Raw genomic sequence first — 15,238 nt, 5'->3', positions numbered from 1 at the left:
CACTCAATGCCGAATAATCACGGCAAAGTAACAGATGATCACAAGGCTCAAAAGAAACGACCAGGATACATGCTGAACCAATGAAGAAAGACTCTTTGGCCAGTGACCCGAATGAATGTTGGCTGCATGACGTTGCTGCTGTTGCTCCCGCTGCTGCAGATACGGGGGGTTGATCATCACGTCAACCAACCGAGTTTGTCGAATTTCTTGGGCTTGTTTCCCAAAGTACCTCCCCGATTGGAAGCTAACACATGTTAGTAACACGGTACTGGCTGTTGTAGAAAGGAGTGTAAGTACCTCCATGTGACATTAGCTTGGACAACGTTTCGGATGCCCTCGACATATCGTGTCACCTGAGCGTCAATTTCTGGTCCCCAGCTTGGTAGTTCCGCTATGACTGTCTGCCATTCTTGGTGTCGCTCTTCGAGAAGTGCGCCCACGGTGTCAAAGGCTTCCTGGGCAGATTGGCCAGCCATTCTGCAAGAGGCAACCATGCTGAAGGGAGAATCGTCATTCTATAAATTGTCAGATGTAAGTCATGGTCAGAGCAGCGATTGTCTCCTACCTCTTCTTTTCTGTAAGACAAGACGTCGTTTGCCCTGAAGAGTTAGCTCAGTCAGCAACAACCATTGTAACAGTCTTTGTTACACTTACAATAAGACAAAGTCCACACCAAGACGTTCTAACGTTTGAATGACAGGGTTCTCAAACACCTCATCAGGTAATTGAATACCATGAGCATATTCAACAAGGTGATATAAAGGCGTAACGCCAGATGATAGTCTCCTGGTATGAAGCATATCTTCGATACTTGGAATACTGTTGGAAGAGAAATGCTTCACATGATGAATAACTCCATCTGTATAGTCTCTCATTGCGAGAGCAAATCTCGTCCGAGCGCCTATAGCATATTAGTTCAAGTCACAAATGAGATAGACGGGATTCAAACATACCAACTGTTGAGCCCTTCACGATGTCAAGTTAGCGGGAAGCAAATTCATGGTAAGGACTTCTGCTTACCTCGGAAACTCTTCGAAAGATATCATCATGTGCTTGCACAACACGAATCTTCTTGTTGGTAAATGTTTTACCAAGCATATCTGCCATGAGACTGTCGATAACGAATTGAGCCTGCTTCTGAGCATTCTTCAATGACCCTTCATCAAACACTATGTATTGTCAGTTGGTTTATCAAGCCAGTAACAATATCACTTACAATCATCAAAAGGAAATACCTAGACAGTAAGGATCAGTTCCGGTTCAAAGTTGGAGAACAGGAGAGAGGTCTTACCCAGTTACCCCAGTCGCACATAGTCTTGAGTCTATCACCAGGGGCATCAGGAGCTGCAATAGAGATGAAAAGAGCAAAGTCGCAGAACTCGACTCTTTTCTTCATCCGAGGAGAGAACTGGCATTTTCTGATTTGTGTTAGTAGAAACAACATCATTATTTCTGTTCAGCTTACTCTGAAAGCCATTGTTCAGAGACTGGCTTGACTGCCTCATAGCCTTTGTTGATACGGGGTGTTTGAACAACAAAGCCCTTGAACAGGTCTGGTAGTACGACCGTAGTCTTGTCCTGCTTTGTGGCTGTCACGTGCATGATTGCAAGTGATGTATCTTGAGAGAGGAATGGATATAGGAGTGGAATGTGTGAACCGAGTGTTATGTAAGGGTTGTCTGTTACTCTGTAAACAGTGTGACACAATGTCTATACATGTAGGAAAGGTAGAGATGGGAAAGACAAGAATAGTTTGTTTGATTTCGGGCTCATCATGCATCATTATATGCAACTTACATCCTAAAGAAGCCCCAAGGGCGTGTTTGACGTAAGCTGACCAAGCTAGGGAGAACCCATCCCGTCTGGTGATGCTTGACCCGGACTCTTTGCAAAACTATTGGGAGAGATATCACAGACATCTCGGACGTAGTTCGAGTTTAGTTGCTTTAGCTCGTGACAATCACAGGCCAAGACACTAATATTCGTCGTTCAGCTCCCTTTGGGCTGATTGTGGGTTCCGAGTGATAGCTAGCGAATCTTGGTTGCCCATAACCCCTGTAACGGAAGGGAGAGGAGGATACTTTGCTGTACTTCTTGATGACACGAGAATCACATCAGAGGTGTGTAAGGAAGGTCAAAGGTTTAGCCTGAAGTTATCTGCATAATGCTGTCGAGGTTGCAGATAAAAGGCAGGTAACTTGCACAGTAAAGCTCCCAATCTACATCCAGATCCCATTTCATTATCTTGTGTTATCGGCACATATCACACTAAGTTTCAACTTGCTTTTTCTCTTCTCTTACACCACAATGGACTACTTCAAAGAGCCCGTTCAAGGAGACCAAGTTTGCACCATTGGAAACCACACTTTTACATGGACAGACCAGCACATCCCCAAATCCCAAACAGATCCTCTACGTTTCGAGTGTGATGAACTCGGTGCCTCAGCTGTGAAGAAGATCCAAGAGATCCATGATCAGCTCAGACAAGAAGGACAACAAGTTAGCAGAGCAGACTTGTTCGAAACACTAAGTCAATATCATGAACAAGACGCAAATCTGTCTCAGTTTTGGCAAGAAACGCATCATGTTCCGTCCTGGGTTGACTGGGAACAAATCGCTAGGGGTCAGCACTTCTTCTACCGATACGCTCTCGCAAACCTGATTGGCTTCGCCTTTCAAGGCTTTGTAGGCGAGAATTCCGCTTCAACAAGTGTGGTTGAAGTACTTGCGCGTACAGGCGGATTCAGCACCCGTGTACTCAGGAGACGCCTCCTCGAGACCTTTCAGATGGTCCTCCAAGTCACACACTCCCTTGAGTACATCAAACCGGGGGGCTCGGGTCACAGCTCGATCATCAGAGTTCGTCTACTGCACTCCATGGTCAGACAGCAGATCCTCAAGGTTGCCGCATCCAAGTGCCGGTTCTTTGATCAAGAATCCCACGGAATACCAATTAACACTCTCGATTCCATCCACGCCATAGCCACTTTCAGCTGCAACCATGCTTGGCTACAGCTGCCACTAATGGGCATCACGCCTGACCCCCAAGAAGTTGAGGATTACATAGCGCTTTGGAGATACGTAGCGCATGTGATTGGCGCACCTCAAGAATACTACACCTCGGCAAAGCAAGCTAAGGCAGTGATGGAGAGCTTAGCTTACAACGAGCTCTTCGTGACACCAACATCTGTCGTCATTGGACACAACTTTGTGGAGGCACTTAAGGACCTGCCTCCGATCAACATCTCGGATGGGTTCATCCAAGCTGCCAGCCGTGTGCTGAACGGCCACGAGATCTGCGATCAGCTTGGTATGGGGAGACCAGGATGGTACGCGTATGCATGTTTCAAGGGCCATTGTTGGCTCGTTTGGAGCTTGGCTACGATGCAGCAATGGGTCCCGTCCTTTGACGACAAGATGATTCAGCTGTGCAGGGAGGGATTGCATAATGCTATCATACACAGTAGCCAGGGGCTTCGGGGTGGGTCCATTCTTGATTTCAAGTATGTTCCTGATGGGAGGATACAGGGCAAGGAGAAGAGTGGGCGGGTGGAGGGGAGGCTTTGGTTTTTCGAACGCCCACTTGAACTGATTTACTTCATCGTCTTCATTATTGGTTGCCTCCTAGTACTGGGAGGATTGTCAGGCGTGGTTCAGTTGGTGATTGGTATATCAGGGTCGCAGAGATTGTTTGTTTAGGCTTAGATAGAGCTTGTAGTAATCCACTTAGAGTTTGTTAGATCCATGCAATCAGCAATAGCGTATTCCTTTGTCGTATCATCCACACACGGGAGTTACCATTGTCGTTCTATCAGCCTTGAATACTACTGTGCACGGACACCTAGAATAGTTGAGGGCAAACGCGCCATTAAAGAATTTAAGGGATGATCTGACATAGACATGACGATGGATTCTCATCCACTTGACCACTGTCTCCATCGCACAACTGAGACACCATGACTAGCAACTCCCAAGATCTGACAGATCACCAGCGATCTGTCAAGAGGTGAACGAACGTGTCCCGATCGATCCGGCAAGAACATCATATTTCTTTGTTTCGTACCACCAAGGGAGGCCTGTCTGTTGACGTGATGAGCCCGAACAAATTGGCGCCACACGGCCGTCCGTCCCCTTCAATACTCTCTTGTTGGTAAATGATTCGTTGGGGTGGGAGGTGACAGGTGGGTCGAAGTGCAGGATCTGCAATCACTTACAAGGGTTGCTTTCAAGCCATGATCAAAACCCCCTGTTCATCATTTGCGGTTCACCCACTCACCTGATGGAGCAAGTTAGTGAGTGTCTCACTAGCAAATAGCCAACAAGATATCGTATTCCATCCCATAATCTGGGATTTTTAGGCTCAAGACTCACGATTTACCATGTCAGCCTCCTTTCGATTACGCCGAGCGATCCGCGTCCTTGCTAGAACCCCTTTGACAGATTGAATCTCAGCTGCCATGTCCAAAGTCTGTCTCTGATCTAGTAACAAACTAACATGGGATTTGTAGATCCCGGGCATGAGCGAATTTAGTCTTAGGGCACCATTGACTCGGTTCTGACTCTTCAGACACTAGATATGCAAGAATGGCCTCCTGTCACTCTATGCACTAGCAAGGGCCGTGCCGCCGCGAACCATTGCGGCTTGTTGTCACTCATGCTGGTCATGCCGACAGTGACAAGACTGACATGTTAAACAAGGGTAGTGATTTATCATGATTATCAATGAACATTAGCCGATCTTAGCCATGAGACATGATGGTCCGTTCCGGGGGGCCGGGTGAACTGCATGTTGGAAGCAGCCAAGTTTTCCCGGTTTTGTGACAAACAACTGATTTTCATGCTAGCCGTGCTTGACTTCCGAGTGTATGGATGTTCATATCCACAATGGATAGTTTTTGCTTGCATACTGGTACCTTGCAGTCTGCCTAACACGAGTCTTTGGTAGCAATTTACTTGATGAAAAATAGCAAACAATGTCTGAATTGTCTCGTTTCTTAGGATTATCAGGCTCATCCTGGGCATGTCTCTCGCAGTCTCAATAAATTAGAATACTCGTCATCCATCAGAGTGGCAGAATCCTCAACCCGACTGTCATAAAAATACAATCGTAATGTTGTCAAGATGGCTCAAACTAGCTCTTGGACTATTTAACCCTCGCGCCTCAACCTTGGATTTCGATTTTTCTGTCAACCTCTAGAGATTCTACAATCTAACCAGGATAAAGATAAGATAAGACAAACTTGGACTAGGTACTTTGCGTAGCCAAGTGTGGCGTCGAGGCTGTGCTCGTACATTGAAGAACCATCATACCCGATACCACCAACATAATATCTATTTGGAAATACGGAAAAGTGGGAGAAGGGAGTACAATCGAGGAAATGGCTTTCTTAACAACTTCTTGAGAGTTTTGGGAATTTGGGAAATGTCGAAACACCATTGACCTTTCTTCTGCGAAGTCATCAGAAATTTTACCATCCTCAATCAATTTATTCCTTCTAGTTTCACCGAGAAACATCACTCTCTCCCCTTTATCAATTTCTTATACAATATATAGTTGATCATTAAAGCTCTGGCCTTTGATTGAGTACTCAACATACTCAATTATAGAGTATTTATTCAGAGACAGCAGGCATGCTTTTAGTTAAGACAATATGTCGTGTTTTCAATCAGGTGCTGATAACCTTCCTTCGTACAATCTATCATCATCTACTCCCGACAACCCCTTAGTCGAGTCCTTCCTGAAAGACGCGTATAAATTGAGTTTAATTCCCTTGTTCATGTTTGTTATGCAAGTGCCACTGACCACAGCCTCCGTTCCCTCGTAACCATCCTATCATGTATGCCATAGCTACGTGCACCGCAGTTATCAACACGGTACCAGATACACACAGAGTATCACGATACATAGCCTAGATCTTGAGGTATACTATCGCCATAAAAGCACCAACATTTAAGTAGCGTTGCTAGTTAAGAGTCTTTTCATAAAATCTTGTCTCGTACCCATCTTACTCCATGCCAATCTCAACTTCACAACCTTTTTCCAGTAGGTTTTCTCAATGCTGACTTCATCAGACGTAAGCAATGTGCTTGATGTGAGATAATCTAGACTTACCTTCATCTCGACTATCATTGATTAAATTTACTTTCCATCTGAGCGGGCAACATCATGGATGGCATTTGGCGATTTCTTCTTTGTCGCCGTGTCTTTTAGCATGTCCATCCCTCCTTATCCACTACAAAGAACCGTCAACTCACTTCAATTCAAAAAATGACATCTGTCTAAGGCAGTGTCATCGTTCTTATGCCCTGTTTCTCTACCTTTCCAACACTCGCCCAACTGCGTAACCTCATCTGTATCAGGCCTCCCCCATTTGAATATGACTGGCTTGCATGAATAACATTGTGAGTTTGATCATAGATACGGCCAGTAACTTCACTAAAAAGTGGAAATCCAGACTATTCGGCATCATTTCGGTGGTGTTGGTCACCTTCCCTTCTGTCCTTTGTTATGTTGTAGTTTCTTGGCGAGCGGCTCGCAAATAAAGCTCTATGCGGAAGTACATGTCTAGAAGCCCATGTGATGGAACAAGGTCCATGGAGACCCTTCTTCTTCCTTATACGGAAGGTTACCTTTGCATTACGTACGTGAATCGCGTGCATGAATGCAAATTGGTTTTTATTTTTTTTTTATATTTTTTTTTTTAGATTTACACAGCCTGGCACGATATCCGAATCACCATTTCCCGTTTATGCCGATTTTACTACATTTGTGAAAGCTTCTAGTATTATCTTAGACTTTGAGCTCTTCCTGCCAGTCTGTCAATAACCTGACATCAGTCATTCCCTTTTGTTATGACAGAACAAGTACACATACGTACGTACAGGTCTCTAAAATCCTCTTGCTGCCTATCCGTACAAGCAACTGAAGCGAAAGATTTATCAGTCATAATTAGAATAAACAACAAACTTATTGCATGATCCATACTCATTTATCATCATTTATCATCAGGCCTATCTCGGTATGCTTAACATCCCGAAACTTTAAATCATCATCGACGGTCGACCCATCGTCATCGAGGTTACATCCCCCTAGAATAGAGTTAGCGAGAACCCTTGCACAACGTCCGACCTTACGCAAACGGGACAATAATTCCACGCGCTAAACTACAAGTGGTCTTACACTCAGTCTATGCTTTATTTACGATCCGTGCACGTGGCTACGACAGCAAAGAGGCTGGTGCTTGTGGACTCTTCAGTTACGGTCTGATCAATCGTTGGACGAGAAATTCAACGGGAGCTGATCACTTGCCCCATGGGGTAGTTGTTATGTATGTTGATGGTTGAGTTGATTCTATCCGGGACCCGTGGCTGACATCGGGGAAGCGGAATTGTATGCGGCAGTTGGTTGAAGCGGGGCGCAGTTGGATCAATTGACGATCTAAGTGTCTTGGGGTCGCTACTTATATATAACCTCAAGTGCCTCATTGTTGGAAGAGATCCTCACTCTACAACATCAACATTCTTTCGTTCAAGTCCAACAGTTCTCAAGATGTTGCCCAGGCTTCTTATCAGCGCTCTCTTCTCTGGTGCTCTCGTAGCCAGCCAGGAATCTTCTGCCTTTGCAGATGAGCCCAATCGATGTGACACAACCTGTCAACTCGGCTATCGCCAGGCTTTGGCCGGGGAGTCTAGTCTTTGGGTCAACCAAAACGTCTCGACCGATCCCTTCTACGCAAACCCCGCCAACATCTCAGACTATTCCGCCGGTGACCTTGTCAAATGGGAGGAAATCCCAACTGCTCAGGCCACCAGACGATGGACTATTCCTGGTGGAGCCAGCATGACTCGATTCTTCTACATGTCGGAAGATATCGATGGAAAGCCCATCCCAGCCACTGGATTCGTCCTGACTCCTTACTCTAACCCTCTCGGAAAGGACAAGCCTTTCCGCACTATCGTCTGGACCCACGGAACAGCGGGCGGAACTCGGCAATGCGCACCTACCAACCACCGCGGTCTGTACTACGAATGGCAGGCCCCCTTTGCTCTTGTCAACCAGGGATACGTCGTTATTGCCCCTGATTATGCTGGTCAAGGCAGTGATATTCCCCAGGGCTTCATGTACGAATCTGGTGCTCTCCATGCTGCAGATGTCAGCTTCGGTCTTCAAGCCGCTCGCACAGCTCTCGGAAACAAGATCACCAAGGAGTGGGTCGTCATTGGTCACAGCGAAGGTGGAATGACTGCATGGCGCACTGATGAGCGAGAGGCTCAGGAAGGTAAGGCCACGGGTGGATTCTTGGGTGCTGTAGCTATGGCCCCTGCGCTTCAGCCCATTAAGCTTATCCCCGAGTCTTTCCGCCGTGCCAAGGATGGTCCCGCTGGAGATGTTGTATCCATCTTCTTCCTCCAGTCTCTCTCTCGCCTTTATCCTTCCATCAAGGTCGAGGACTACGCCACCGACATTGTTCTGAGCCGTATTGCTCTCGCTGACCAAGGCTGCCTCGCCACCGGAGGAGCTCTCTACGGCAGCCTGACTGTCAAGCAACTCTACAAGAACACCAGCTGGGTCGAGCATCCCGATTTTGTTGACTGGCAGAAGCGCTTCAACGGTGCTGGCCCTCATAAGCTTGCTGCCCCCATGCTCGTTATCCAAGGCGAGGCCGACATCCTTACTTATCCCGAGTACGCCGAAGAAGACTTCAACGAGACTTGCAAGGAGTTCCCCGAGTCTACTGCCGAGTACAAATCTTACCCTGATCTTGACCACGGTGCTGTGCTGCACGCTTCTGTTTCTGACTTCATGCCCTGGATTGCGGATCGTTTCAATGGAGTTAAGCTGGAGAAGGGATGCAAGATTACAAAGGTTAGCCCAGCTACCAAGAACTTTTCTCTCGTTACCCAGGACTGGCAGGCAATTATCCGATAAGCTGCTGGTTGAGTGGTGACGGTATGTCTAATACTTTTTTATTTCTCTGTATACAGCAACTATTCTTCTTGAATTCTTTAAGCACATAGATACAAAAGAGAATATAATTGATCATTTTCTCTCATACTGTCCGCTATCGCATAAGATAATGAACCGCTTTGACTGCTTAGACAATGCGACAATCGCCTTCAACCGGCTCCAACATGAGTGTAGATGAGGTGAATGAAATAGCAGTGGCAATGTCTCTATGAGTAAATTAATCTCAACTTCCACAGTGCTTCTGTATGGGGTCGGGTTTGATGGTTGACTAGGGTTCATGATACGTCAATTCTTTATCTCAAATGACGACGTCAAGGACTCGGTCGGAACATCTCTCGCAGGACCAGGTGGCCACTTTCGTTAATTCTTTTGTTCAAATGTCAGGATATCAATTTATGCGTACTGATCGACACCCATACGATGCATTGCTTATTGCTGCTCTCATGCAGCTGTTGCATTGAAGACGGAAATATGACCTGTGGCCTTGAGTGTTTTGAGTTGGTAATCCTTTGTCCTCCAAAGTACAGAGGCCAATAGCGTCTTTGTAGTTCGTTAGACCCTGAAAAAGTGCCCAAATTAGAACGTCTGTTCGTGATTAAGGCACAGACCGGGACTAGAGCTATGCTTCTCCAGCTGACCTTTTCTTGTTGCATCTAAATTACTTTCGCCCCTTGGAGTCCCTGTTTCATACTAAGAACCTGGTCATAAATAAGTGGCTCTCCCCAAAATTCCATTATTTACAACACATTTCCAAGCAGTAGTAAAATGGCTATGTGGAACTCTCTTACCGTAGTCCTTGCCTTTGGTATTGCTACGATTCATGCTAGCCCATGCAAGTCAGCATCTTCTGTGACATTTATCGATGCTGTGCCTTCAATTGTGCTAGCTGTGTCAGCGACTGACACCTCCAAATTCCCTTTATCGTCAATCATTTCGCCCGCGACACGAACGACATCAGTATTGAAACGGTCAACCACAGCGACGACCGAGATAAGCAGTATCACGACCACACGCACGAAGAAGTCAGATGCTACTCCTGTCAGAAAAGTTACCACGACCTTTACCAGGACATCAAAACCTAAATCGACCGCGATAAACTTACTTAGCAACCCAGGCTTCGACGATTCTTCCGACATCTTTTTCTCTCAGCCATGGGTCTTGAGGTCTTCTCAAGGGAGGTCCGTGGCTGAATTTAAAGATAACTACCCTGTCAAATCAAAACCGACAGCGTTGTAAGCATTCCCTACTGTCGATACCATTCAACACTCTAACAAATCGCAGATACATGTCCATCCTGGAAGACGGCGCGCCATCAATCGAACAATGGGTGGCAGGGCTGGAGAAATCCAAGCAATACACTTTGTCAACTTGGGTCGCCTATCAATCCGGAGCGGCAGGATGCCACATCGATTTGAAGCTAGACAAAACTCTCATCAAGAGGCACGTCATTTCTAAAGGCTCGCCTGGTCGATACAAAAAGGTTGAGGGTATTGCGGCATCCAATTTCCAGATGGATCTGGTCAGCATGTGGCTGTACTGTCCTTCTGGCGTGACTGTGGCTATTCTAGTGGATGATTTCAGTCTCGAAGAGGTGTAAGGTATTCTACAGTGAACGATAGACGCGACTGTCGGAGGGAGGGATAGGGCCACTGGGGAATATCAAGACATGACAATACTAGATTTTCTGTAATATATATTAATTTTTCCCTGGGTATCAGAGATTTCTGCTGCGGAGACCTTATAGTCGGTGAGTTCATGCTCTTCAATACTGTCCCAGCCCTAGTGGACCAGAACCACAGAAGGATCTACGGCGAGACACTGGTCCCTCAGATATTAATGCCGTGTATCCCCGAGTCCACTGTTCCCTTGAATCTGGACCCTTCGGGGCCCGGTATAATAGAGTCTCCGTCGTCTAATATGCGGCTGGGACCGAACTAGCGACTCAAACGGGCTTCAAACCCGTCACGGAGGATTTACCCAAAGCCGAGGAGGACTTTATTAAGCCTATCGTAGTCAAGAAGCCAAGGTTTCACGTATTTTAGCTTGTGAGTGTTTAATTATGGGCGGGGCCTATTTTAGATCGCCACCGTTAGATAAGTTAAAAACATGTCCCTTTGAACTTTCTTTTGTATCTTATTTCCAATTGACTTTTCGCCATTGGAGACGACGGTACGAGTCACCAAAATGACAGATTCTTCATCAAAATCGTCAACGGACCCAGCCACAGCCGTTGACGCGCACACAAGCTCGAAACAAGCGAACAACGCCCTTCTTCCCTCCCAAATTAGCGACGACGAACAAGATGGCTTCCACAATGATCAACAAGATCACCTGGACATGCAGCGCCTTGGCAAAAAGCAGCAATTCAAACGTACTTTCTCGCTCTGGTCTTCAATTGGTTTCGTCGCGATTTACATGGCGACATGGGAATTCGTCCTGATTTCGCTTGCGCCTGGCTTTACAAATGGAGGATACGCGGGCGTATTTTGGTGCTTTGTTACAACTACTACAGCGTATTCTGCTGTTGTGGCAAGTTTAGCAGAGATGGCTTCCATGGCGCCCACGTCTGGTGGTCAATATCGTGAGTTTCTGTCCAGCGCATCTCCTGTATTCTTCGGCTGACGAATAAAAGACTGGGTCAGCGAATTCTCACCTCCAAAGTACCAAAAGGTTCTCTCATATGCGTCCGGCTGGATGACAACTCTTGGATGGCTCGCTAGTTTCGCCAGTAGTTGCTACACAATCGCCTTCCAAGTACAAGCCTGCATCAATGTTACAAAGCCCGACTTCGCATTCACACCGTGGCAAATCGCGCTCATCATGTGGGCTGTCATCCTCATCACCATCGCCTTCAACACCTGGGGCACAGCCTTCTTCCCACAGCTCGAAACAGCCAGTCTGATCGGCCATATCCTCGGTTTCTTCGCCGTCATGATTCCCCTCTGGGTTCTCTGCGATAAGAATTCCGCCGACGACATCTTTCTCCAGTTTACCGATCAGAGCGGATGGGATAACATGGGTTTCGCATACATCTCCTCTCAGATTTATGTCCTGTGGTGCTGTTTTGGATCAGACAGTATCGTGCATTTGTCCGAGGAAGTTAAAAACGCGTCGATCATCGTACCTAGGGCTATTTGGTGGTCGTATGTGGGTAATGTCTTTTTCGGCTTCATCATGCTCATCACCATGCTTTTCTGCATCGGACCTTTGGATCCAGTGATTGAGTCGGATTGGCCATTTATTACCTTGTTCGATCGAACAGGTTCACAGAGCTTGAATTTGTTCTTTAACGTCATCTTGTGGTTGTTGGTATACCTGGGCAACATCACTACGCTGGCGACTTGTGCGCGTGAGACGTGGGCTTTTGCTCGAGATCAGGGACTTCCTGGTTCAAAGTGGATTGGCCACATGTAAGTTCTCTTCCATCAGTTCTCTACTTCAAATGCTAATCAGCTTGCAGGGACAAGAAATGGCACATGCCCTTCAATGCAGTCTATCTCATGTCCATCGGCGCCGCCCTCCTAAGTTTGATCCAGATCGGCTCCGACGTCGCTTTCACCGTTCTCGTATCTCTCTCAACCCTTGGTATCATGACTACTTATCTCCTCAGCATCGGCTGCGTTCTTCTCAAGCGTATCAAAGGCGAGAAGCTGCCCTACGCGCGATGGAGTCTGGGGAGATTTGGACTGGCTATCAATGCTTTCTCAGTGCTGTACAGCTTGTTCATCGTCATTCTCTGTTGTTTCCCTCTTACTTTGCCTGTTGATACCGCATCAGCGAATTGGGCACCCTTGATCTGGTTTGGCGTCATCGTGATTGCTGCGGTCGCCTATGTAACACATGGTAGAAAGGCCTATACTCCTCCTGTAAACTTTGTCGAGGGAGTCAAGACGCAGGGAGTTGGACTACAGGAGTCGACATAGAGATATCAGTCTCTTTCAAAAGTTTTTTCAAGTCACAGTTGTGTCCCTTGTTCATAATACTCTAGGAGAAATCATACATTGTCTAATAAGCACTATAAATTATGGACGTTGAAAAAAAAGGTCGTCATTTCATCACTCTCATCATCTCCATCTCAAGTCTTGTTTCTCATGCAGGAATGCGATAAACCTGGTACTCATCACCTGTGCTAACAGGGAAGATGTTGAAAGTCGCAAACCCATCAGGGTTTTCGGGCTCAAGACGGACAAATGCCTGGGCAGCGTATTGCTGTCTGGTGCTAACCCAGTATGAGCCAGCAGGGAATTTCATCTTCTTGGTGAACAACTCAGTGTTGACTGTCGTGAGGACATTGCCCTCATATTTTGTCGTTGCGATTGTTGCTTCCGTGATGTTGTATGCTTCAACCTCGCCCTCAAAGTCCACTGCCAGTTCGTTGACAGTCAGACCGACAGCACGAAGCTTGTTGGCGGCGCTGGACCATGCGCGGCTGAAGATATAGGCTTCGGGCCTGGAACGAGTAAGGTTGCTGGCGGGAGGAGTGTTGTTGCCGAAGATAACGGGCACCTCAGTATATTCGCCAGTCTCGACGTCGATGTAGTTCCATGTTCCATTTGTCCAGCGAGGTTGGTCGCGGACAACGATCTCTTGGTCGTTGGTGATGAAGTCAGCGCGGGCTGCTTCGACGGTGTCGTAAATCAGCTCTGCGTTGTCGGCGGCTGTCTGCACGAGGGTAAGAGCAGCAGTCAAACCAGCTGCTGTTCGGCGCTTAAAGTACTGGTTTCCGATACCGATGCCTCGTGTCTCGGACAGAAACGCGAGACCTTGGCCCATGTAAACGGTAACTTCACCACGTGTATCTGTGACAAAGTCTTGCAGACGAATGTCCTCCTCACCCTCCTCCTGGAACGCAACAACGTAGCCGCTAGTAGTGAAGTTCTTGTCCTTGAGTGCGGACTGAACCTTTGGTACGAAGAGAGACTCAGCAAGAGAGCGGATATCCTTGTGGACGTTGGGGTTCTTGAAAGCTGAAAATTGATCGTCCTGCGCAGGGATGTATGTCTTGTTGTTGTAGGTCAATCGGCGAACAGCATTAGTCTCGTGGCAGTCAAGATGGACGTGAGCGTTGAACTTGAGGTTCAAAGCCTTGACATCAATGGTTTGCTGAGACGCCATCTTTGTGTGGTCGCGGTTAGGATCGAAGCTTGTTGCCAGAGTTCGCTGGAAATAGGCTGATCCGTCAGGGCTATAGCGTGGTAGAATCATGATATCCAACTTCTCAAGGATCGAGGCAGTCCATTCAGGCTCAGCGTCCATCTTTCCAAGCAGCGCAAGAAGAGCCTCCTCTCCTGCTGGCTCGTTTCCATGAACTCCACCTGGAATCGGTTTGTAAGTCATCTTTGCAAGTTGAGAGGGCCATTTGGTACTAACCTTGGAGCCAGACACGGACTTTGTTCGTGGCATTACTGCTGGCAAAGGGTGTCTCTTGAAGCAGTGACTTGGATGAAGACAGAACAACATAAGGAATAGACCGGCCCTCCTCTGACTTGAAGGTAGGGTTGTGATACGTCATCCAGTCATTCTTTGCAGCAAGAGTCCAGAGGAACTGCTCTAGATACTGCTGCGGGTTTGGCGCAGTTGTTCCATTGGCAAAGCCCTTGGGGATGTGATCAGGGTCCAGGAACACGGGTGAGTACAAATCGTCGTCGACATCGGGGAAGTTTGATGCGATCTGTTCTGATTCCTTGACAAAGGGAACTTGATTACCGGCGTATTTGATCTGTGCGGTCGCACCCCCGACCAGGGTAGCGACAGTGAGGAAATGCATGATTGACTGAGAAGCACTGCAGATCTAGGAATGAAAGATGACGATATCGGTTGGGTTTATATAGGCAAGATGGTCGAGTCAAGTACCCAGACAACAGGCATCATAAACCGAGTCAATCACCGACAATCAGGTTCGCCTATCCATTTTGCCTTCCTGTCTAGTCGTTAGTTTGAGCCGTTTGTTATCATTAAGCTTAAACATTTATTAGAGTCTCTCCGCGAAATATGGGGAAGGGCTAGGGAATTAGCGAATGATGAATCAGGTTTTGGAGTCCAACCCCGCGAATTTATCTTTTGCCAAGATTGACGATGGAGGCGCAAGGATACGCTTGTCTCTTAGCTGGGGACTTGGCACTCCGGTTACGGATCTAATGAGACAAATCCGAAGTTCCGAAGTCCCGTATCTAGGATAACGGATAGGGGACCATCATGATAAGTAGTGTCGGCTAAGGGCATGATGAAGAACATTGTATCTTTACGTATCACGGTAGCCAAGTCTCTACG

General features: G+C 47.1%; 6 protein-coding genes across 6 annotated transcripts; 4 read left to right on the top strand and 2 right to left on the bottom strand.

The window, feature by feature from the left end:
• Positions 1–3: 3 nt before the first annotated feature.
• On the bottom strand, positions 4–1,602 carry EDB82DRAFT_527314 (isoprenoid synthase domain-containing protein; the record flags this gene model as incomplete). The annotated part of the gene is made up of 9 exons (XM_065609171.1): positions 4–244; positions 298–515; positions 566–599; positions 655–901; positions 954–966; positions 1,021–1,169; positions 1,217–1,235; positions 1,292–1,418; positions 1,466–1,602. 9 exons carry the CDS (start codon positions 1,600–1,602, stop codon positions 4–6), a joined length of 1,185 nt encoding a protein of 394 aa, XP_065464052.1.
• A 534-nt stretch (positions 1,603–2,136) lies between these two features.
• Positions 2,137–3,822, top strand: EDB82DRAFT_507320 (uncharacterized protein). Its single transcript, XM_025727909.2, has one exon. The coding sequence runs from the start codon at positions 2,308–2,310 to the stop codon at positions 3,697–3,699; it is 1,392 nt and encodes a 463-aa protein (XP_025582329.1). The 5' UTR covers positions 2,137–2,307; the 3' UTR covers positions 3,700–3,822.
• Positions 3,823–7,484: 3,662 nt separating this feature from the next.
• EDB82DRAFT_507315 (Alpha/Beta hydrolase protein) lies at positions 7,485–9,114 on the top strand. The gene has a single exon (XM_025727908.2). The coding sequence runs from the start codon at positions 7,550–7,552 to the stop codon at positions 8,927–8,929; it is 1,380 nt and encodes a 459-aa protein (XP_025582328.1). The 5' UTR covers positions 7,485–7,549; the 3' UTR covers positions 8,930–9,114.
• Positions 9,115–9,635: 521 nt separating this feature from the next.
• EDB82DRAFT_507313 (uncharacterized protein) lies at positions 9,636–10,870 on the top strand. The gene is made up of 2 exons (XM_025727907.2): positions 9,636–10,200; positions 10,250–10,870. Exons 1-2 carry the CDS (start codon positions 9,734–9,736, stop codon positions 10,563–10,565), a joined length of 783 nt encoding a protein of 260 aa, XP_025582327.1. The 5' UTR covers positions 9,636–9,733; the 3' UTR covers positions 10,566–10,870.
• An 84-nt stretch (positions 10,871–10,954) lies between these two features.
• On the top strand, positions 10,955–12,974 carry EDB82DRAFT_248187 (amino acid/polyamine transporter I). Its single transcript, XM_025727906.2, has 3 exons — positions 10,955–11,549; positions 11,601–12,378; positions 12,429–12,974. Exons 1-3 carry the CDS (start codon positions 11,153–11,155, stop codon positions 12,889–12,891), a joined length of 1,638 nt encoding a protein of 545 aa, XP_025582326.1. The 5' UTR covers positions 10,955–11,152; the 3' UTR covers positions 12,892–12,974.
• Positions 12,950–15,003, bottom strand: EDB82DRAFT_507310 (uncharacterized protein). The gene is made up of 2 exons (XM_025727905.2): positions 14,339–15,003; positions 12,950–14,283 (listed from the first exon to the last, which is right to left on the bottom strand). Exons 1-2 carry the CDS (start codon positions 14,733–14,735, stop codon positions 13,058–13,060), a joined length of 1,623 nt encoding a protein of 540 aa, XP_025582325.2. The 5' UTR covers positions 14,736–15,003; the 3' UTR covers positions 12,950–13,057.
• Positions 15,004–15,238: the final 235 nt, after the last annotated feature.

This window comes from Fusarium venenatum (genome assembly GCF_020744135.1).
Source record: "Fusarium venenatum strain MPI-CAGE-CH-0201 chromosome Unknown EDB82scaffold_3, whole genome shotgun sequence".
NCBI lineage: Eukaryota > Fungi > Ascomycota > Sordariomycetes > Hypocreales > Nectriaceae > Fusarium > Fusarium venenatum.
This window is presented reverse-complemented; position numbering and strand designations above follow the sequence as displayed.